Source organism: Scophthalmus maximus, chromosome 1 (genome assembly GCF_022379125.1).
Source record: "Scophthalmus maximus strain ysfricsl-2021 chromosome 1, ASM2237912v1, whole genome shotgun sequence".
NCBI classification, from domain to species: Eukaryota; Metazoa; Chordata; class Actinopteri; order Pleuronectiformes; family Scophthalmidae; genus Scophthalmus; species Scophthalmus maximus.
The window spans coordinates 24,090,620-24,114,101 of record NC_061515.1 but is presented as its reverse complement, the minus strand read 5'-3'; the positions used below and the strand labels follow the sequence as shown (position 1 = coordinate 24,114,101).

General features: G+C 41.5%; 1 protein-coding gene across 7 annotated transcripts in view; it reads right to left on the bottom strand.

Annotated features, from left to right (window-relative positions):
* The window catches only part of runx1 (RUNX family transcription factor 1), a 59,238-nt gene extending 36,781 nt beyond the window's left edge, over positions 1-22,457 (bottom strand). Inside the window, exons 1-4 of one of the 7 annotated variants that reach the window (XM_035628379.2) lie at positions 22,237-22,367; positions 17,546-17,677; positions 13,307-13,436; positions 12,991-13,173 (exon numbers count right to left, since the gene is read on the bottom strand). In XM_035628379.2, the coding sequence (XP_035484272.2) occupies positions 12,991-13,173; positions 13,307-13,397 (274 nt within the window). In that variant the 5' untranslated portion in view covers positions 13,398-13,436; positions 17,546-17,677; positions 22,237-22,367. Of the gene's footprint in view, positions 1-5,223; positions 5,303-7,089; positions 7,196-8,532; positions 8,979-12,990; positions 13,174-13,306; positions 13,437-17,545; positions 17,678-22,236 lie in introns of those variants that run through there. The other 6 variants (XM_035628370.2, XM_035628387.2, XM_035628415.2 and 3 more) reach the window with 6 other exon arrangements.
* Between the last annotated feature and the right edge of the window lie 1,025 nt (positions 22,458-23,482).

Sequence of the window (23,482 nt, the reverse complement as noted above, 5' to 3'; positions counted from 1 at the left end):
TTTGAACAGTTTGATCTCCTTCTGGATGGTTGATTGATCCTGTACTCTGCACATGCTTAGTCTGAACTGAAATTTACGAAGTACGTTTAGGTACAACTTTGAGGCACGTCATACTCCTCCGATAACCCACGTTGTTTATCCGGAAACTTGTACTTAATTACAGTACATTGAGTATTTATTCATGGCAGGAGGATTATGCCTGGCTTCTGGCTGCTAATATTAAAGTGAGGTTGAGGATGGGATGTTGAACTGAGTGAGAACTTGGATTTTACTTTTTTCCTTGACTCTCCTCTGTTTTTCTCTCCAATCCTTCATCCTTACTCCCTCTTTTAGTTTTTTCTCCAAACTCATGTTTGTGCCTCCTCATTCCTTCCTCATTAAAGTAACGCTTTCTGCTCCTCTCCTCACACTGGTTGTTTTTCCTAAACTCGTTTTTGTTTTTGCGCGCGCACGCGCACACACACACACACACACACACACACACACACACACACACACACACACACACACACACACACACACACACACATACTTACCAAAGCCACAAACCAAGCAGAGTTTTACAATAAATAACCACAATAGAGGGGTGACAGCTCTTTCTCTCTCTCAGTGTGTGTGCATGACACAGAGATAGAGAGATGGTGTGTGTGTGTGTGTGGTTTACCAGGCTGGCTAACCAATACACTGTAAATGCAAAACTGGATACCACAAACAGAAACACACACACACACACGCAGTCCAGGGAAAACTCTGCCTCTTGCACAATGTCCTAGACGCTAGGATTGGCTTCAGCTAGGAAGCAGTATATCTAGTGGATGGATGGATCTATCATATCTTTGCAGCTGTTGTCCCACTCGAGCTCTGAGATAACGTTTTCTTCTGCCTCCTGCAGAAGTGGGTGAATGTACAGCTCACGGCGACTCCAAATTGTTCCTGGCTTTTGTTTGGTGTCAAGTTTTGGCAACATCATCTTGAACGTCCCACCGAACCTGGTTCAAAAGTTCAATAAAGTGTTACTTTTTTTTTTTTTTTTTTCTCATATGGACTACACAGCAACAGTATTGGTCTGCTGTTGATTGCCTGTGTGTGTGTGTGTGTGTGTGTGTGTGTGTTTGTCTGTGTGTGTGTGTGTGTGTGTGTGTGTGTGTTAGCATTGAATGTGAGGCTTTGTCTTTCTAACGGTCGCTTTGTCACACGCATCCTCCTCGCTTCCTTCTTCCCTCACTATCTTCTCTGTCTGTTACTGCACTCACAGTGCACACACACACACACACACACACACACACACACACACACACACACACACACACACACTCACACACGCGCTCCCAGCCAACAGACATTTTGAAATGGCGAAACTGCCTCTGTTAGTTAGACAGGATTGGCTAAACTGCACACATTGTCCTTTTAAAAAGGAAACTTCCACAATGTTTTGTCCACCTTTCATTCTGACAGACAAGATGCTTCACACAAACAGGTCATGTTTGATCCGGTGAATTCGTTCAGTTTATCAAAGCGCCGCACACACAGCTCAGCACAACAGTCTAACTTCAAAAAATCAACTAATCCAAAAAGAACACACACACACACTTACATGTACAACAACAACACTTTGTATCACTCAGAGCACAGTGACCTAAAACATCACTGACAACCCGAAGCATTAGAATATGTTATGGCCGTTGCCTGGAAAGACTCACCATGATGAAAGCATAGGCTCGAACTCAGACTGTAGAAAGACGAAACCATGAATTCACCATAATACTATCACAAAACTCTCTGGCACAGTTTTTGTTTTTCCTTGAAATTATTTTTGTCTGGGCAAAAATAGACATATCCTGACTTTAAGTTTTTGTGCTTGCAAATATTACTGTCGCAAAGGTGAAACCTCCTCGTATCCATTCGCTATCCATTTGACATGACAGAAAACGATCTTGAGATTCTCAAGGGGAAATGATATTTGGATGGTGGCTGCAGATAAAAACTGTAGCGGCAGCATCGATTGTGCTGCACCTTCACCATCACCCTCTCCCTCTCAACGTGAAATCACACATATCAAAACCCTGCTGCTGCTGCTGCTGCTGCTGCGGGATGGCCTCGGTTCTTCACGTGCTCGGTCTGAGTGAGAGTCTGAAAGCGGATGTTCAAGAGTGATCCCTGAGTGACCCCTGAATATATGATATCGGCGTTTGTTTTCCCGACACGATACCTCTCATTTTAGAAATAGGAGGCGCATTATTAATCTTTATGAAATGAAATCTTCCGACCAGGGTTAACATTTTAACTTACAAAGCCACTCACCATTTCAGAAACAGTATTACCAAATGATCAATAACAGTAAAATGTAATCAATCAAATAGAGATGAAGTATTTCACCGTCTCATTACTTGAATGTTTTATCATTTTTTATTATTATTGCATTTTCAATCTATTTATTTTTGTGCTATTTTATCAGTTTCCATAAATAATTGATTGACCAATGTATCGTGTGCTGCTGTTACGATGTATTGCATTACACGGAAGGGTTTTTCAGTTATGTAGCCTCACTGATTTCACTGGGTTGAACAAAATTATAGGAACACCTGTCAACGGTCGCAATGCAGCTAAATATCATAACCACCGTAACTGTTGCAGGGCTGTTGCATTAAACTGCATTAGTATTAACCTCGGTGTTCCTAATAAACTGACACCTGAGCGGAGTGCGTGTGTACAATGGAGAAAAACTCCTTCACTTAATGTGCATAAATTGAAAAATTTGCAGTATATAAAGCAAACAATGAATGATAGGAACAAAAAAACAGATAATAATAATAAACCCAAGTTATCGTTTCACTAATTTCACTTAGATATTTGCTGATCTAAGCGTCTGTGAAGATTCTTCCTCTGTTTTACCTCAATGTAAAGTTTATGTTGGATCTGGATCCTGTCCATCATGAGTTTGTGCAGACAGAACAGACCAGAGGAGGGTTTTTTAAATGAAAGTCCAGTGTGAGCATGATATCTGAGCGTAGTGCTGCCCTGGCTGGAAGTGACGTAGAGCTCTCCGTAATTACTGAAAGAAAGCACAAGCGTGCTTTGACACCGCAGTAAGTTATGGATGTGAGAAAGCTCGCTCTAATTTCTACTCCGTGAACATTTGAGTGAACCCTCCGAGTGTGGGTTCACGCTGAGGGTCAGCATCACCTCTTTTAAAATCAGCTCCAGCAGACCTGTGGAGTTTCCTCTGTTAAACTTTGCCTGGTCCTGATAACAGTTACTCTCCCTGCATCTGTGGCACACGCGCACACACACACACACGCACACACACACACACACACACACACAGACACACGCACGCACACACAGGTGTAGCCTCCAGATAACCAGAATCAGCTCGGGACAGGCACGTACAATGCTGCCGAGAAAGGCGAACAATGTCGACAAGTGCAAAGTGCTTGATGAAGCACGTGACACAATGCGTTACGATGTGATGAGGCGGTGTAAATTAGGACTGACAGAAAGAGCAGAAAAAAAAAGCTTCTGAGCGGTTTGATATATGAAGTGAAGGAGGGGAACAATGCAAATGCAACAGTCGCGTGATGGGAACGCACAACAACAACTCGAAATATATAGACTGGGAAAGGAGGGATGGAGGAGGGAGGGAGGGATGGGAAAAGGAGCGAGGGCGTGAGATGAGAAGGGAGGACGAAAAGGATGAAGGGGAGAACATAAGGCTGATGTAGTGGGAGGAGGGAGGGGAAAACTAAGTTTGATTCAGAGAATCATAAATAAGTTTTATATGATCACATGAAGTTGACACAGAAGTAATGAGTGAAAACAAAACTCACTCTATTTGTCTAACTCTGGAACTCGTCTGTAAGATAAAAGTGCCACGAGTCAAACATTGAGAGCGATAAAAGATAATGAATGATTCTCTGTTTTGAAGATAACAAAAGTACCTGTAGCACAGATCCATTACTGCAAGTAAAATAAAATAATATTTCTTTCTTATTTTGTCATTCAAATTGAAATTAACAAATATATGAACGTGTAATTAGAATTGCAAATTTGTATTTGTATGTCAGAGATAATTTAACTTTGTGTAAACTTCCAGAATTGTAGAAAACGTTTACTGCATTTTAATTTTTAGTTTTTCTTTTCTAGTTTACCAGGTATTTATACTTTAGATGCTTAACTCCAAAATGACACTAATGCCAGACACAAACTGGAGCTTGATGTATGTTTGCCTGGAAGTCTTAGTTTGACGCCATGTCTAATATTAGTGGTCAGTGTTGTTATTATTTTTTTTAGATGAGATCAAATCTTTAGACTTATCTAATCTGGTGTGAATACACCTGCACTGATGACAGCTTGGGACTCGATTGACCCTACCAACTCTGGAGGTGGTCAGGGATCCATCGTCGCCACGCAGATATACATTTGTAAATTGGAATTGCGTTGTCAATCCACATACAATAACTACATGGGATAATAATCCCACTCAACTGTTCCAAACCAGCTATTAGCATCCATTAGCCGGTAAACACACGAGGCGGGCCTCTCCTCAAAAAGCTAGAAAACACAATAACACCGGACACATATTAATACCAAGTGTAAATATAATCAGGAAAAATCATATCTCGATACGACGAGACAAATTTTAATGCCACGTGTAAATGGAGTCTTACAAACATCAGTTGAAAACCTGTCTTACTCTGAACGAAGCACAGATAAGTCAGACACACACCAGACACACACACACACCCACACACACTTACGCACACAAACAGTGTGAACTGATAAAGCTGCAGAGTGTGTCTGGTAGATTTGTTCCAAAACTGCAGGACGGGCCAACTGGCACAGACACATGCACACACGCGCGCATGCTTTTTGCTCGCATTTAGGTAGAAACCAAGCAGAAAATGTGGTGTTCAGTGGATTTGTAGGTACGAAGCGACGGCTGGAAGATGACATAACAACTCACCAACACCCAACGGGACAACAGGAGTTGAAAAACCATTCAGAATGAAGTCAGATTGATTCCCTAATGGGTGAATCACATGTGATTCAATCAAGTTGTACTATAAATGCGCTGGTTTGAGTTTTGTGATAGTATTATGGTTGAGGTTTACACACATTTATCACTTTGAGGGGGGGATACATTTAGTCTCCACCCGGGATAAAAAATAATTCAGCAGAGGTGGGGATATATAGACCGGAAAGGGGGACATCCCACGTACGCACCCATGTCACTGAGGAGGTTGAGTATCGCACCCCAACTGTGTATGGCTGCAGCAGCTTCATGACTGCTGGATAGATTAGTCTGAGGGCAAACAGATCAGAGGAGAAATGTAAGAGTCACTACAGTATATAACAGTAACAATCAGAGTTTTTCCCCCAAACTTTTCCTTTATACTTGTACCGGAGAATTTGCATTTAAAAACCTTCTTTTGCCAATTTCATGTTCATCAGTTCAAGGCGTCTTAGTAGCATTTAATGCTGAGTTAAATAATTCATAGAAGAAGGGTGAAGGGTACACTTTCAATGAACTTTTCAACAATTCGATTTACTGAGCTGAAAACCCGGATTTTTTTCCCCCAGCGTTTCCAGGGTATGCACTCGGAACCGTCAGCTAGCGGAGCGTGAATTATTGGTGTAATTTTACAATCGGATTTTCCTCAATACAGTCTCGGCAAATCATATGTTTTCTAACAGCATCGCACACTGTCACGGGCGTTGGCACTGCTGGTGCACGACTTAGAACAGGCCGCGAGACTGTGCAAATGCAAACAGTGATGTCAGAAGTGAGAAGGCCGTCGCGAAAAAAGAAAGCGCTCCTTTTCTGTGGAAACTGTTTTAAGTGCTGCACCAAGAATTGACAGGAAACACACAAACGCACACAGTGTTCTCGACAATTTCCGCAGCGCAGATACTCTCCGCTGGAGACTCGCATGCAACATCAGGTTTCAGGAAATACATTCTCTCAGACTGTTTATTGTATCAGCCACGGCTGCAATGATATTAACTCAATTCAACAGCTGAAAGACCTGAACGGAGGTTTGATCAGACTCAAGACGAATCCAACACTTCTCATGTCACAGCACCGTCCATGTTTACTGTAATGTGCAGCTCCAATGACAATATTACTTTAACTGACTTTTTAAAGCTATTTCCGACCTTCAAACTAAATCTAATCTAAAATTAGAAAGCTAAATCTAAATTCACTCGTTTGTGTGGCAGTGACACAAATACTACCTTGTTTATTCAAATGCAGCGGAAAAGTTTTCTCAAGTACTGTAGCTCGTATGATTTCTCTCTCGGGGCCCTTCTCGCTGGGCCTGTGTGTGAAAAATACAGACGCGGCGAACAAAGCTTTGACTTAGCTCCTTCTGTGTTGCCCTGACATGAAAGTCCCAAGTACAAAAAAGAAATCTTAAAGAAATTAGATCAGTGTCACAGCAGTCCGTAATGGCAAACAATCAAAGTGGACGAGTAATCGTGGAAAGACGCAGATCATTGCTCGATTGCGTCAGTCGAGTAACTGGAGTGCTGGGAAAAGCGAGGCCGACGTGTACAGTCATTCACACAGCTGCTGGTTGATGAGCCTGGAAGGAATGCCTGCTTCATTCCTCACTCTCCCCTGTCCCTGTCATCCTCCCTTGTTAGCTGGGGGGTGGGGGTGGGCAGAGGGGTACAGTCACACTTAAAGCAGCCACGTGGTCTGCTGTGTTATTGATAACTGGTCGTCCGGGTGAGGATTCATTTAATTCGCTTAGGAAAAATCGTCCAGATTTGAGCAAACAACGTGGAAAAAGAGTATAAATACTGGGACACACGAGGCCTGTGTTCTACCAGCTCACGGCTGAAGTTTGTTCCATGTGCAGATTCAGTGTGAAGCGACATCTGATGAATGGACGCGTTGATATACTGTAGGCTCAGACGTGAGCTCAGGTGAGGACGGAGCTTTTTTTTCAAATTATAAATTCATCATTCTTATTCTTATCATAGAATATACCCTCAAAATACTTTAAAGGATCTTAATCAACCCACAACAGAGCAGCAGGCGAACACGAATACGCGCAGAAACACGTGCGCACAAAATGCACTTACCTCGTACCAAAGCTGACTGGTAGGACAACAGAGACTCAAAAATGCTGTTGGATGCCATTCATTTATGTTTTTCCAAATGTTCTTCCTCTCCACTCTTCTTTTTAATCTATTAACAAACACACACACACACACACACACACACACACACACACACACACACACACACACACACACACACACACACACACACACACACACAGATATTAAGGTTAATGGAGATCCTCCAACTACCTGGAATGTCAACATTCACCCCGATCTTTTAACCACAAACCACATCTTTTTTCATTCATGTGGGAGTGTGTGTGTGTGTGTGTGTTTCTAATTCATGTATAGATTGTCAACAGTGTTTATGGATTAGGCCATTACATGCCTGTAGAGACATAAGAGCAACACGCAATATAGAGGTATCACGTGGGGTGGTTTAACGCAGGGAAACATTGCTGGTTTTTCTGTCAATGACTTTTGTTTTTGGTTCAGTAGGTATAGCAGGCAGTCATATGGTGGTTAGCAGCGAGATGGTGCGTTGGTTCGAATCCCGGTCTCGAAGCGACAAGGCCCTTTCTGTGTGGAGTCCTGCATGTTCTCCCTGCGTCTGCGCGGGTTCTCTCCGGGGTTCCTCCGGCTTCCTCCCGCAGTTGTGACGACCCCTGCCCTTTCGCCCTGTCATACCATGACTGCATTTCAAGTATCCGGCGGGGGCGTTTCAGAGCTTCTTTGGTGCCAATTGGTGCCACCGGGTCATCTTAAATGTCTGAAGGCTATACAGCAATATGAGTTTTTTTCAGTCTATGGTGCATCACAGAAGTTGACAAGGCATCTCCAAGCAACGTTCAACTTTTGTCAATCGCCGGAATGGGGAAACAACCCCCCCGAGGTCCAAGTGTAGTAAAAACAGCTGTGTGCTCTTTTGACAAACAGAATAGTTGGAGATCATTTAATGTTGCCTTACATGCAAACTGAGGACAATTCAGTCGGACTTTAGATCGTCGCAGTTTAGTTTAGCTTAGTTTAGCGCGAGTTTTCTGAATGCCGAGCCACATGCGCAAATTTTAGGGGAACTTTGAACAAATTGAATGAATGGCTGTTAATCCTGCTCAAAACATCACACTTTTTGAGAATGGCAGTTAGCAGGAAGGAAGGCGGGTTGTTAAAATTCTACATTTGTTCCACCGCTGTTTCACTTGTTCACAGTGAGCACACAAGAGCAAACCAGTGCCTGGATGAACGTATTAATGATGTATCAATCTTTAGGAATCACAGATCTGAATGCAGATAACCTTTCTCCTAATGCTTCTTTCTTTTTATGTTAAACTCTGCAATGAAAGCTGTGAAAGTTGATATACTGTCTATTTAAAATTTGCAGCAAGGTATGATCCATGTTGAAAAAAAATATTAAATTAGTTAACATGAATAATGAAGGTGGGTAAGCTGTTGTATTCTTACCCCAGCAGAGGTGTCCCGGTCCTGGGCAGAGGCCACCGAAAAAGATCCTTGTGATTATTCCAGTTGACCAGTGACTCAGATGCAAAATAATCCACAAACCCCTCTCATCCCCGTACTTTTTTCTTTCTCTGCTTGTGGTCTCTCTTTCTCTGTTTTCATGACGAACTCACGGCTTGTTTCTGTTTCCGCTCGTTTTCTCTGTTGCTATATACGCATCTTCCTTTATCTCTCAGTGCTCTTCATGACTCTCTCTCTCTCTCTCTGGTTTTGGTTTGTGGTTCTCCAAATCCCCTTGCTGATGACTTTTTTTTGTCTTCAGCGTTGACTCTCTCCCTGACTGACTGGAGGGAAGATGGTCTGTCTGTCGATATCGAAGGCCATGTAGTTTATTTGTTTTATTAATCAAGGGTTGGGGTAAGTGGCTTCGTTGTGTGCGTGTGCATATGTCTTTGTTTGTGAGTGTGTGTGTGTGTGTGTATAATCACACTAACCACCTGCCCCACTCAGCCAACAGTTTTCACTGAGGAAGTAGCTGTGGTTAGAGCGAGCGAAATAGAGGGAGAGGGTGGTGTGTGCTTCTGAGTGCCCATATGTGCATTTGTGGTTTGTGTGTGCGTGTGTGTGTGTGTGTGCGCGCGTGTGTGTGTGTGTGTGTGTGTGTGTGTGTGTTTGCGTTTCAGGGGCTACAGAGGGTCAGTGAATCACCTCTACTTTACCAAGCCCAACTGCAGGTCATTCTGTTAGACCACTGTGACCGCTATTGTGTGTGTGTGTGTGTGTGTGTGTGTGTGAGTGTGAGAGTCTGTCTCTGACATTGTTTGTGATTTAATATTAGTAATATTAGTAGATGCAGTGTACTTGTGTAATCATACAGTAAGGACTACTGTGTATGTGATAATGTATTAATGACTACAGTGTATGCATGCAATTAAATTGCAATGACTACAGTGTACTCGTGTAATAATGTATTAGCGACCCATGTGTTCTTGTGCAATAATGTAGTAATGACTATGTTGCATGAGCGTGATAATGCATAAATCAGTATGGTGTACTATTGTGATAATGTAGTAATGACTACTGTGTACTCGTGATATAAAATAGTGATGGGAACCTGGTAACATGTAATAATGTATTAATGACTCACATGTTCATATGTAACAACGGTGTAATACTGTGTACCCCTTTATATTGCAGTACTTGTGTAATAAAAATAGTGATGATTACTGAGTACTCTGTAGTAGCCTGTTGTCAGTCTAAAGTCGGCATAAACAACAGCCTATGATCTGAAAAACGAAAAAAAAGAAGTCCCTGTTAAAATACACGCGCATTGCTGCTTCAATTGAAAAGCTGAGATATCATAAAGTAAAAATTCTGTATGGTCCATGTGAGTGTTTAACATCTGCTTGTTAAGGATCTCTAATCAGCCTTTTCAGTGGATGCTTGATGGAGTGGAAACACACACACACACACACACACACACACAAACACACAAACACACACGCCCACAGGCAACTTGACCCTCAAGTCCACGCCTCTTTACACCCCAACACCTGCACTGACACACTTCTACCCCTCCTTAACTCCACCTCTGCCACCTCAACACACACTCGCACAGACAATGCCAGGACAGCTGCTGCCCTACCTCACCGGGATTGGGTTTCTGACAGGCCCCATAACCCTCCAAATAAGTGTGATCTCCTCAAAGACAGCCTACACACGCTCGCTATTTAACGAGAAACCACAAAAATCATAAACTTGGAAGGGTTTGGTTTCCTTGACTTTGGTGACACCCATGCGTACACGTGCTCTTTGTTCTGCCGTTTTGCACTTAAAGTCAAATATACACCGAAGCTAGGAAAAGAGCTTTAAGAGTTTTTATATTTTACATGACATTTTGTTTTGTTCAGAGAATCAGTACAGCATGATGTATCCCAAAGCTTGACCCTAAACTCTCAGGATACTTAGCACTCGGAAGACAGAACACACTAGTAGATGTCCTACTGTGTGTCCTTAGAGAGCACAGTGAGGGGCTTTACTCACCCACGGACCCTGACCTCTCACAGACACAACACAACCTCCAGCTGCAACTTCCTAGGCCACGATAGGGTCAGACACCAACGCAGTGGTGAGTCAACTTTCATCAGTCCCTAATGATGCACAGCCTGTTCTGTAACAAACAATTTTTTGCATAGCCAGGATTCATGTTTAATAAGATTAAAAAATATATATACATATATAAATATTAGGGATGGGACGATACAACTTTTTCGTATCCGATACCGATCCTGCAACCATTAGTATCTGCCGATATCGATTCGATACTAATCTGATAGAATCTTTTCCCCACTCGTAAAATTAAATATTAAAAATGCATTGTGCAGGATGCACTTTCAATTAACCTAGCCATCTAAAACATCATACTCAACTGTAAGACAAATAATCAACTCCCCTAAAGGAAGACATACATATAGCCGGCAGCATTACCGAGTTATGGAATACTGCTGTTTTCTTTTCACAGAACTTTTGGCAAAATGTTTTATGGTCAGCACCGTCAAACAAGCAAAAAACAAATTGAACTGTAAACTATTGATTAAAGAATAATAAATTAACATAAGAATATGATGCCGGAATGTCGTTCAAGGCTCAGTAGATATGTAAATAGGCATTTATTTGGTATGTTTACTGTAATGTATTGGATCGGCCATTTTGGCCAATATTGCCCAGATACCGATATGGAATATTGGATCGGGACATCCCTAATAAATATTAGACTGATACAAAACGTTGCTGAAAAACTGGCGGGTGTATTTGGAGGTGTATGCATATAAGTGGTTATACAAACAGGTTGTATAATTTTTTACTTGAAGGGGAATGTGACCAGTACATTTTCACATCTGATTACTATAATAGCATTAAAGTCGCTCTACACCAGACTTCCCTGACACTGAAACAAACAAACAAAGGATGACATAATGCTGCTGTCTTGTGTTATAGCTGCTGAATAAGAATCTTAGTTTGGGGGGAACAAAAAACCTGAACGGCTGAAAAATGTAAAAAGGAAGAAAAGCAGTGATGAAATAAGAATGTGTCCTGGGAGGATGGTGCGTTCCTTACTATCTGCATGTCCAGTCTAATAAACCTCTCATCTTTCTATTCTCCTTGTATTCAACTTTTTCCATCCCTCCTCTTGCCCCCCCCCACCCCTCTTTCCCTCCCCTCCTCCCATCTCCTCATCCTTCTCTACACCCCACAGAGCTCCCACGACATCAAACCCCATCATGTCTAGACCCTGCTCATTTGTGTGTGTGTCTGTGTATGTGTGTGTGTGTGTGTGTGTGTGTGTGTGTGTGTGTGTGTGTGTGTGTTTGTGTGTGTGTGTGTGTGTGTGTGTGTGTGTGTGTGCTTGTGTTTGTATGGGCGCGTCACTGTGTGTGTGTTCTTACCAGCTGCTAAAATACAACTGTTGAAGTGGCCTTTGAATTCATCAACAAACAAACGTCCCCCCCAAAAAGCAGATTTAAAACCGGAGTCTGGATGACATCCAATGGCAGCCTGTCTGCGCTGCCTGCCGTCCAGCTATAGAGGGGACTGAATCCCCAGACTTTGAGTCATAACACTGGACTCACTCATGTGCTTTGAGCATCAGTGAGACAGAGCAGTTGGCTCCTCTGAGCGCCATAAAACTTATGAGTGTGATTCCCGAGCAGCTGAACAACTTCTGAGTCGGCATATGTACCGTCTGCTGAACACCAGTGTCTGTGGCCACAAACGACCATTGCAGAATAAAGGTAATTGCTAGAATGTGGAGTGAAAATGGCACAAGTAGAGGGAAGTCATTAGCTTAGTAGACTGATCCTTTAACATCGTAATGTTAGCGAGCCTTACGTTTTTAGACTTCATTTTAACTTTGGGTAACCAACATGCAATATATTTCTAAACGTGCTGATCTCAATTACTGACATTGATCCTGGGAGAGTCCTGCCACGAGCCAAAAATGCTTATGAATCTTTTTTTCAAGAAGAGTATATGCTCCCCAGTTGAAAAACCTCAATTGTGTCTGCACATTGACCATGATTGTGAATGATTTATCACATTATGGAACTGAATGCTGGCTGCTGAAAGGCCTTGACGCTAAACCGGATCGCTGGCTTCAATAAGGATGAAGAAGCTGAAGTAGTATGGAGAGTAGGAAAAGTGGGAAATGGGTACACAATGTGTAATTACTAGAACGGTCGCAGGAAACATTGGATGTTTCAGAGAATATGGAAGTTATGAAAAAGTTGAATACAAGCCGGAATGTCCTGTTTGAAAGTTTCTAGGTTGAAAAAAGGAAGAAAAAACACAGGGTTGACTATCACCTGTTGTCATGGTTAACACAGAGGCCAGCAGACACAGACTCATGGAAACATATGTTTAGTGTCACGTCTGTGTCCAAGTGGAGTCCATTATATACTTTACTTTTTGCTTTAGTTTGGCAGTGACGGGGCGAATGCGGCTTAGGGAGGTAGAGGCGGTTGTCCACTAACCAGAAGGTCGGCAGCTTGATCCCCACTTCCCCCCCGGTCAGTGAGCTGAAGCGTCCTTGGGCATGACACTTAGCCCTAAGTCGTCTCTGACGGTCTCTTCTGGCAGTGCATGAATCTGGTGACAGAAAAGAAAAAAAGCGCAGTAAATAGCAGCGCTGTATGAATGTGTGTGAATGTGACTTATGCTGTTAAGCGCCTTGAGCGCTATGTAAATACCGTCCATGTTCTGTCTGTTTGAAAAATCTCACGTTGCCAATGATGATGGAAGAAAGGTATGCTCTTCTCCATCAGTCTCTGTTGTCCGGACTGCGCTCGTCGCTCCTTGTTACTCTTCTGCATCCTCTGCGTGTCCTCCTCCTGATTTCTGCTGCAGGATGTCTGTAAAGGATGAAGCAAGAAGACAGGGGAGGTGAGGACAGATTGGTGGGAAACAGTTGAAATGAAGGCCGAGGGGAGGCCACGAAGGGACAGAAGCAAAGATGTTCTCCCAGTCGGCCCAGCTGTCCGGTTAGTGTGAGACACTCCTGGAATTACAGTTAGTCACCACCATACACACACACACACACACAAGACACAGCAGCTGTCCACTGACTGCATCCTTTGTTCACTTAGGTGGACCTTAACAGAATCAATTCAAACATATTCAATCACAGATATATATACACTGTGTTCCCTCAATACACTGTTTGAGGATTTGTCTCTCAGTGGGCAATACTGCAAGGACGCTTTTGTTGAAATACATCTCCAGAAGATTCTTATTTTCTGTTCTGTCAGTTGTGATTTCTGTTTCAATACGAGGTCTGTGACAAAGCTGACGTCACTGCCACTCCAGTTATGTGTAGACCATGAATATAAAAAATAAGTAGTATAATATTATGTTAAATATCTTGCTCCAGCCGGGACAGATGCACCGAAAAACTGACATTATTACTCTTCAGCCTCACTTCTAGCAGGGCAAACAATTTCTCAAAAACAAAGTAATAACTTGCAACTGATACTGCGCTTAAAATGTATGGAACAAATTATAGACGACAGCCACTAGACTGAAGTCATGTTCATGATGCTCATCGATTGGTAGCTAATGATCATTACCTTATGGAAAGTAAAGTTGGCCAGTGTGAGCAAACCACCGGTTGGTGTACGATTGTTATCTCGGTAACTCTGGTGTTTTTTTGGTTGTGTGTGTGTATGTGTGTGTGGCCAATAAAAATACAAATCTGTTGTATCAAATAATAACATACATTTCCAGGAAACACACGCAAACACACACACACACACACTGACTGGATTTTTATTCCCTTTCTCCGATGAGCTCTGATGATGTCATGGATGAGCAATCATTTAGCCGTTCAGTTAGATGGTGTGTCTGTGTGTGTGTGTGTGTGTGTGTGTGTGTGTGTGTGTGTTTGCCCGTGTGCGTGCGTGCATGCATGCATGCTTATGTGTCAGTGTAACAGATGTTAATGATGAAGCATCATCTGAACTATACTGGAAGGACCAGTAAAAAAAAGAAGTTTTAATTGGACAAACATGTAAAGTTGTGTGTTGTGTGTGTGTGTGTGTGTGTGTGTGTGTGTGTGTGTGTGTGTGTGTGTGTGTGTGTGTGTGTGTGTGCGTGTGTGCATGCTTGAAAAGAAGTAGATGGAGATGTCTCATCATGAGACACATTGAGCACTAGTGTGAAGTGTTTTTGTTTCACAGGGAAATGTGAAGGAGATTCCATCAGCTCCAATTTGATGATTCAGCAGCAGGAGGGGAATTCTTCCAGTAAAACACCTCCTTCTCAAAACACACACGCGCACACACGCACATACGCACACACACAAACACACACACACACACACACACACACACACACACACTGTCCTCTTTTGTCTACACACAAACACATGCATGCAAGTGGATCAGTTTAGTGTTGGAATATATGACATCAGACTGAGTCCCAGACACCTGGTGCTGTCATTAAACAGGCGTGTGTTTTGTCTGTCATATTGCTCACATAAACATCCAGAACGTGGACTGTAGGATCAGGTTTGGAGAGGAAGTTTATTTATGATTTAGATTTAAATCATTTTTTTTTTTAGAGTTTTTGTGGTGTCATTACAAATATCCTAAAACAACACTATCCACAGTATTAATACTAAAATTAATTAAAAAGCATAAAAATACTGACTAAATAAAGCTCGATCTATCAGACCTTTCTATATTTGCCCACCAAATATCATTAAGGCAATTGTTAACTGAATATGAAACTACTTTACAAGTAAAGTCCTGCACTCAAATCCTATAAAAGTACATTAATATGAATACCAAATGTACTTATATTATACAAAGTAAAAGTACTTATTTTGCAGTACAATGACTCTCATGACTGACATACATTATTAGATTGTTGGTGCTGATGCATCAATATAGGGCAATGTTTTACTGCTTTACCGTTTGATCCAGTGATTTCCGACATACGGGTCAGGCCCCTCCTGAGGGTCAGAAAACAGAATCTGATAGCTCAAGAGATGATTCATGGGAATAATAAGAAAAAATACATTTCATCTTTTTTTTCTTTTTCAATCGTAGCCAATCTGGATTCATCACAACTAAATGCTTCATCCCAACCCTGTATCAGAAATGATCCGTGTCCATACTAACACCTGAAAATGCGTATCACCTGACTACTCGCTAACACTGGTCGTGTGTTTACAGTCTGTTGCTTTGTTTCAGAAAAATACTACAAATGAGGAACAGCGAGGGTTGAACGTAAGAGCAGGGATGACGAGGTTGGAACTGTGGCTGACAATCAGGAAGAAAACGTGGGCGCCTGATGTCAAAGTCTCAGTTTCTGCTCGTCCACACTCACATGCAACCCTGGAGGTTTTAAACTGAAACTCATAAGATTTTTTTTTGTGGCTTGCAAACTCTGGAGTCGTGTGAACGTCAGGCGCCATCATATAGCAAAAGTGATAAGTCGTAAAGTAAAATGCATCAGTGGACGCCAAGTCGTTACCTTTAAAAGAGAAGTTGTTATAGGACCGGCCAAAACGCACAACAATGGCTTTTGAACAAAAGAAATGTACGCACAGACACACACAACACACACACACACACACACACACACACACACACACACACACACACACACACACACACACACACAAACACATAGAAGCTTTATGCTATCTAAGGTTAATGAGGCGATGACTGTCTGAACATTTGCTGTATCTCTCTTTCTCTCTCTGGCTCCCTCTCTCTCTGTCAGTGTAGAGACTGGGGGTTGGCAAACAGAGCACGGCAAATGTGATAATTGGTCCCGTGTGGTTTTCAGGAGCAAGTGTGTGTGTGCGTGTGTGTGTGTGAGAGAGAGAGGGGGGGGGGGGGGGGGGGGGGGTTGTTAAAAGTTTTGTGTATTTGTTTATTTGGTCTCAAACTGATTTATATATATATATATATATATATATATATATATACCCAAGCATCATTGTGTAAAAGTTGAAGTAACTGTAATTGATGAACAGTAACTGATACAGATACAGTAGCATTGAGGGTATAGACAAATGTGGATGCACGAAGCGACGGTAAGAGGAAGATAGTGAAGAAAGCAGCGACAGAAAATATTTTAAACAGTAGTGAGATACAGATACGAATAGTGAGGGCTAACAATTAAAAAAGGCTGATGGATTTTTTTGGGGGGGGGTTAAAGTTGTCAATAGCTTTTTGTTTGGTTTTTACTTTTGAAATTGCTCTTGATGAAAGAGGACGAAATTACAAGACAAACATTTGAAAATAAAAATGTAGATGACCCCTTGTTATTCATTCTGTACACTAAATGAGTTTATATAATCTGAATGTTTAATGCTGTGTGTTCGCACCAAATCCGCATTGCGTTACACGCACAAGTTTGCATATTGGTGCTTATTCGCCAAATTCTTCAGCTGGTCACGATATACGTAAATAGTCCACATACAGCAACAATACTTTTATCCTCCTCTGATGAGGACATTGACGAATGTCAATACTAATTGGCTTTCACAACAATGCCTATCCAGATATTTCGTTTGAGTTCAAACATTTCAACTCGAGTGAGTGAAGCAACTGATTATTCATTTTTTGACCGATGCAAAATTCACGTCTACTTGCATCTTTGCACTGACTCTATATGTAATCTACTCGCGTGAATAATCTGCGTCGTGTTTGATTCTGACCTTTTTTTATCTCATCATTTGCATAAAAGTTATTGGATGACAAACCAGGGACGTAGGGGCCAGAGCATATGACTGAAATATTATTGTGACTCATCCAGTAAAGACGAATTAAAAAAAGCCCACTGCCAAAAGAAAAAGGTGACTGAATACAAAATCTTTGTCTGAGTAGTTTCTTTAACTTACTGTAAAGCTACTCCATTTTCTGGGCTGTTAGTTTAAGTCATTTCATACGTTTCCCCTTTTTAAATGCCACTGTGGGACAGCAACTTGCTCAGTTCTGTAGTTCTCTACCTGGACCGGACTTCATTCCAAATCCTGACTCGATAAGAGCGTTTGTGCAGCGCTCTGTGACCCCTGTCATGACGAAAACCACTGGAACCGTTAGCCTCACATCGCTCCTTCAGCTCGTGGCCTCCGGTGATTCTAATGAGAAACATCAAAGAACAGGGAGGAGAAGAAGATACTGGCACTCATCTGTCATGTGTTTAGTAAGCAGTCATTACTTTACACATTATCACATTAGTTATGAATCATCATCCTGCTGTTCAAACCCTGCACAGATTCATTCGCTGAACTGAAAGGAAGATGCCACAACATTATTCAACCTCTGGCCCACAGAAGGGAGGTGGAGTCTAGGTGATGAAATTATATTCTTTATTTCCATCATTAGCCTAAAATTGAGCTTTTCTAATCATTTTTCTTTTTTATGTTTTTTTCTGCTTTTGTCACCATAATAGCGTCACAACTTGGCAAGATGCAGTTATGAACATTTACAGTTGTGTAGCTGATATCGAAATGGGGGCTGAAATATAAGATGAGTATGGGCTAAGCCATGAAACTAAGTAATTATGTAATAATGCATTAATGTATAAGCATATTTTGGCCTAATAATAGAGGGTTAGTACAATGAATACAATCACTTTACAGTTGAATAAATACTATTTCACTCATTAACTATTTATATATTTACGTTATATTATATTTTGTTTAAGTAACTTTAATTAATAGCATATATACTAAATAACCACGCAAATTTACAGCTGGAATGTTCTTTTATCCCATCGTATTGAATATCCTGTAAACTGTAAAAATAAAAAAAAGAACTACACATATATACATATATCATATAATCTGGCATGTACTTCACTCATCCATGCTGCTCAGGATGCAGAGCTGAGATGAGAACTTTACAGAAATCCAGCGTCTTCCTCTTGTGAAAGTAAAGGCAGAAAGTTTCCTGTTTGGGTCACAAAACGACCCATTTCCTGTAAACATCGTCTAACTGATCGACAGCCCCCCAAGGAACCACCAGCGTGATAGATATATGGCTCGGGGCAGAGGGGTGGGGGGGACTTTATTACCGCGGCACATGTGGCCGGCCCCCCTCCAGTGACGAGGGGCTAACGCCACTGACGATCCTTCACTGACGACTCACCGAGGACTACAGCACGTTATGCGTTTGACATTTATGACATAATCACTAAATTTAAAGGCTATGCAGATTTGATGACACACATATACATACAGCGTGTGTGTGTGTGTGTGTGTAAATGATTACGATGTAAACGACCGGGTTTACGGTTTAGGGTTGGCCCGTGTGTGAGTGTGAGTGTAATAGCTTAAACCACATTACGACTTAACATCTTCAATGAGCCAACAGTATTACGAGCTGATTTATTTGACGTGTGTGATAAAACATCGCTAACGGCCTAATGGCTAAGCGACACTCAAAAACACACTGAGATAATGAAGAAAATACTGTACATTCTAATGCAATTCAACTCATTAAATATTAATATACATTTACGTTATAATGTGTTCTGTTACCAAACATTTAAGTTACTTGAATTTTTAGCATATATGCTATGAACAGCCAGAACAAAAAACAAAACAACTGAGGTTATGAGTAATAGATAAATATTAACAATGAAACGACCACATGCATAGGGGCGGGTCTACAGGGGCCTGGGCCACTTGGAGCTCAGCTTAGGCCCAGCCAATCACAGAGCTTCAAACACACTCCCTTGAATCTAAAATACTACTGCACGTAGTGATAAGGGGAGTAAAATTTGAGTGTAGTAATTTATTCTATTTATTTTTTGTTGTGTTTGCGCCTGCTGTACGCACTAGTTTTTGAGAACCTAAAACTGAGAACTTGGCTGGGCCCATTTCAGTTTGAAAACTCCGGGGTTGTGCTTTAGTCTGGATGGAGTCGTTTAGAGACAATGGCAGAGTGGGCCACATTTACTTCCTGATTGGTTTTTTAACAGTTATGCAAAGCATTGCTAACACTTCCTGTCAGTAACAGGTCCTCCGCGTTGCACGAGAAATCCCTGCTCTTTTTTACCATTGATGTTCCCCGTCTGTAGCATTTTCAGCAGTTAAGCAACCAACTGCAGAGTAGACAGTCTGCTTCCTGTTCACACCAGCATGACCAGCGTGCATGAATGGTCACGTGATGTGTTTTCGCCAGGTTTGTTACTATGGGTGGAGATGACTTCTCATATAGAGCCGAAGAAGTTGCTGATCAGATAATGTGTTTAAATAAGTGCAGTTTTAATCATTCTATCTTCTAGAGAGTCAACAACAATCGGCAGGGTCAGTAATTACCCCAAACATGGATCAACAGTAAATAACACACACACACACAAACACACACACTAATAGTCTGTCAAATAATGGTGGAAGTGTGCGTAACGCTTTGGTTTTCTTCATGTTTGGCGTCGAAAACACCTTCTGCATCTGTCCACTCTCTTTCTCTCCCTGTGTCCTCGTGTCTCTCTATCCTCAGCTAATTATCAAGCCAGCAACACACACACACACACACACACTTACATACTATGTAATTATATGTAAGACGAGCTATTATGAGCAGCAGGTGGCTGCGATATCATGTAGTCAGTCAACCCCTTGTTTTGGACATTTAAACACACCAAGGGACACAGAGGTGAAAGGCTATCAGAACCTGCCAGATTGGTTCGAAATGGTACATAGCTCAGATAATTGTGCTTGATTTTTTTGTCAAACATACTTTTTTTTTTTCATTTTGTCACCAAGTGCACCTTTAAAGCCTTGTAACAACGCATTATGTAACAACATGTAATAAATTTTCACTTCATTATGTAATAAATTTCTCAGCATTTTGTAATAAATTATTACATAATGCGGAGGTCCTTACAAAATGCGGGGGTTGCACTTTATTTCACGAAAATGTAATAATACGGTGCATTATGTAACCAACCAAAACGGATGTCTTTTTCTCTACTGCCTTAACAAGGCAATCGAAGAAAAATCTAAAAGGTAATGAATATATTTCACCATGAAATATTTCAATTGCTTTTCTTTTCTTTACTTACATGCAACGTGGTGCTTGCAAATGTAAATATATATAGATATATAATAGACTAGTGTGCTTTGGAACACAATGATAAGTGTCTTCTCAAGACCGAAGACAAGTCCCTGAACTCTCACAGATCTCATACGTCCCGGCTGCAGAACTGCTTCTAACATATTCTTTTCCACCATCAAATTCAAATATAGCTATGGCAGGATTGTGGGTTTACGTGTAATTCAGTAATTCGCTCACTCACACACTGGTCTGTCTCACTTCTGTGACATACCCGTCAGTAACATTGACATGAACACTGCTCAGACACACAGGCCCACCACACAATTATACCAGGACCTGGTGTGTCTAGACTTAATTCTCGAGTACACCACCTTGATGTTTCATATTTATCACATTTGCAAAACCCATGGTGTAGAAAGCAGCCACAGCAATGCAAATGAGACAATGTTGAGACAAAAAACACGCACACACACACTCGCACACATATTCACCCACACCCACCCACACACAAACACAGAGACCACAGTGGTGAAAGGGTTTTTGAGGCCACAGTGAGACTGCCAAACGGTCTGTGGTGAGTGGCTTCCCGCAATTTTGGTCCTACCCAAACACACACACACACACACACACACACACACACACACACACACGCGCACACACACACACACACACACCCGAACAATGTGGTATCAAAAGTGCTCTTCCTCTTTTTCAGCAGAAGTGTGTGTGTGAGCTTTAGCTGTTTTTATTGTGTGGTTTTAATTTTTATGAATAGCATGACTGCTGGATGGACGGCATCCACCACTAAACAAATACTGTGCCAGACCTGTGTCATGCGAAAATTAAGTTCAAGTTTTCCGTCAGACACTGTTGAGTCTGATATGGTCCTTGATCCAATTGTGTCGTGTGGTTGATTCCACTTCTTTTACAAGTATGTGACGGATGATTGATCGTTTTGGTGCGGTCCATACAGCATTTTTTTTTTTAAACTGTCCTTAATAGGCAGAGGCCACGAGGGCTGAAAATGAGACCGTCCCAGGGCCAGTGCTCAGCAGAGGCCCTTATTGAGCTAACACATCTAGACAGAATGAGGATGTATTGTAAGAAATATAATATCATATGGAGATACAGCAGAAGAGGAAAATGACACAAAAGCATAGCTTTGCTTATTTGAGTATAATGCCAAATTTACAAAAATAATGCATTTCCAAAAATATTAACACATTATTGGTGCATGCTACTACATAACTAGCCCAATGATGTAATAACCTCCCATTAATGTAATAAGCCATTACCTTATTGGCACAGAGATGATAACATTATTTGGAAATGACTGTAATTTGAGATGCGGTTTACTGTACTGGATTATACTGATCTTATGTTAATTCATATGAATGGAATGAGACTCTTTCAAATACATACAGTACAAGATTATTTTTTTGACCCTCTGAAAGAAAAGGATTTATGCAGGCCTGTTGTATTTACTACATTAGTTAAGATAAGTTACACACTGCCTTCAGTTTCAGTTCATGTCTGCACATTTGCTGATACTTTATACCACCTTGTAGCCTGAATGCTGAGTCATGTTATAAAAGTTCTCATAACATTTGATCAGTTCTTGCCAGCAACTTACGGTTTGTCTTGAGGGGGAGCTAACACTTGCGCCGTTCCAGGCAGGGCTTCCGTGCGATTGTGGCCTTTTCGGAAGATTTGTAGTGCGGCCTGGAACTTCAGTGTCTTTTCGGAGACTTTGCACAACATGTCCATGTTGATAAATCCAACATTGAATGACTTTTATGATCATTTTATCCCGTTTTTCAAGACGTAAAAGGCTATTGTTGTCATTAGCGCACTTCTGGCTGTCCATCTTTGATACACTTGACCAATCAGAGGCTTTGTTACAGACTTGTTTTCGACTGGTGCAAAAAAACAAAGATTTTTCACTATCAACAGGACCTCTCACTCCTCCTGTTTACTCCTACTACTACTACTACTGACACTCCTCTGTGTCACTGCAGACAGGAACTGCTTTGCAGAATGGCACAAGTGTTTTGAATTGTTTTCCCTTATAGCCAAGGCTTCAGAGAACAGCTTTTAAGCGCGAAAAATCTTCATCATTGTTTGTTTGGTGTGTCATTATATCTATTTATATCATATTTATAAAATTTATTGTCATTCAACAACAAACATGCATTTTCCAAAATGTTGAGCTGTCCCACTTTTATTATAGCTCCATCAGTGGGGGTCAATGTGTTGTTTAGGGGCCTTCGATGAGGTCCCAGAAGGATTTGGGGAAGGTGGTCAGACCCTGAAGCTGTTTCCTATTTCCTGAAGCAACTGCAGAGTCCTGGCAAGGACTTTACGTGTTACTGGAACATCCAGTGGTTTTTCGCAATTTGAACATCTGCTTTCAATATTTTGTCTGCTGCTACTAGCTAATTGCAACAAGTAACACACGCACCCGCACGCAAACACACACACACACACACACGCTTAAACACATTTGCTCAATCTGGCATTCAACCTTATGGCTCCTTTTAATGATTGTTTATAAGCCCACTGCTCATCTAAATGCATTTATTTTAATGTGACATCCTCTCTCTCTCTCTCTCTATCATTAGTCACTCATTTAATCTAATTAAGACTTGACTAAACACTGAATGTGATGGAGTAAATCATATGTTTTTCACCACTGAGTGTGTGTGTGTGTGTGTGTGTGTGAGAGAGAGATATGATGGGAGATCATAACATGTGGAGTAACAGCAGGTGAATCATCCCATGTCTGACTCACCTCAGGGTTAACACTGACCCCTACAGGTGTGAAATCGCATAACACGTCAAACACATGCGCTATAGATCAAGGGTGACCTAAAGACTCG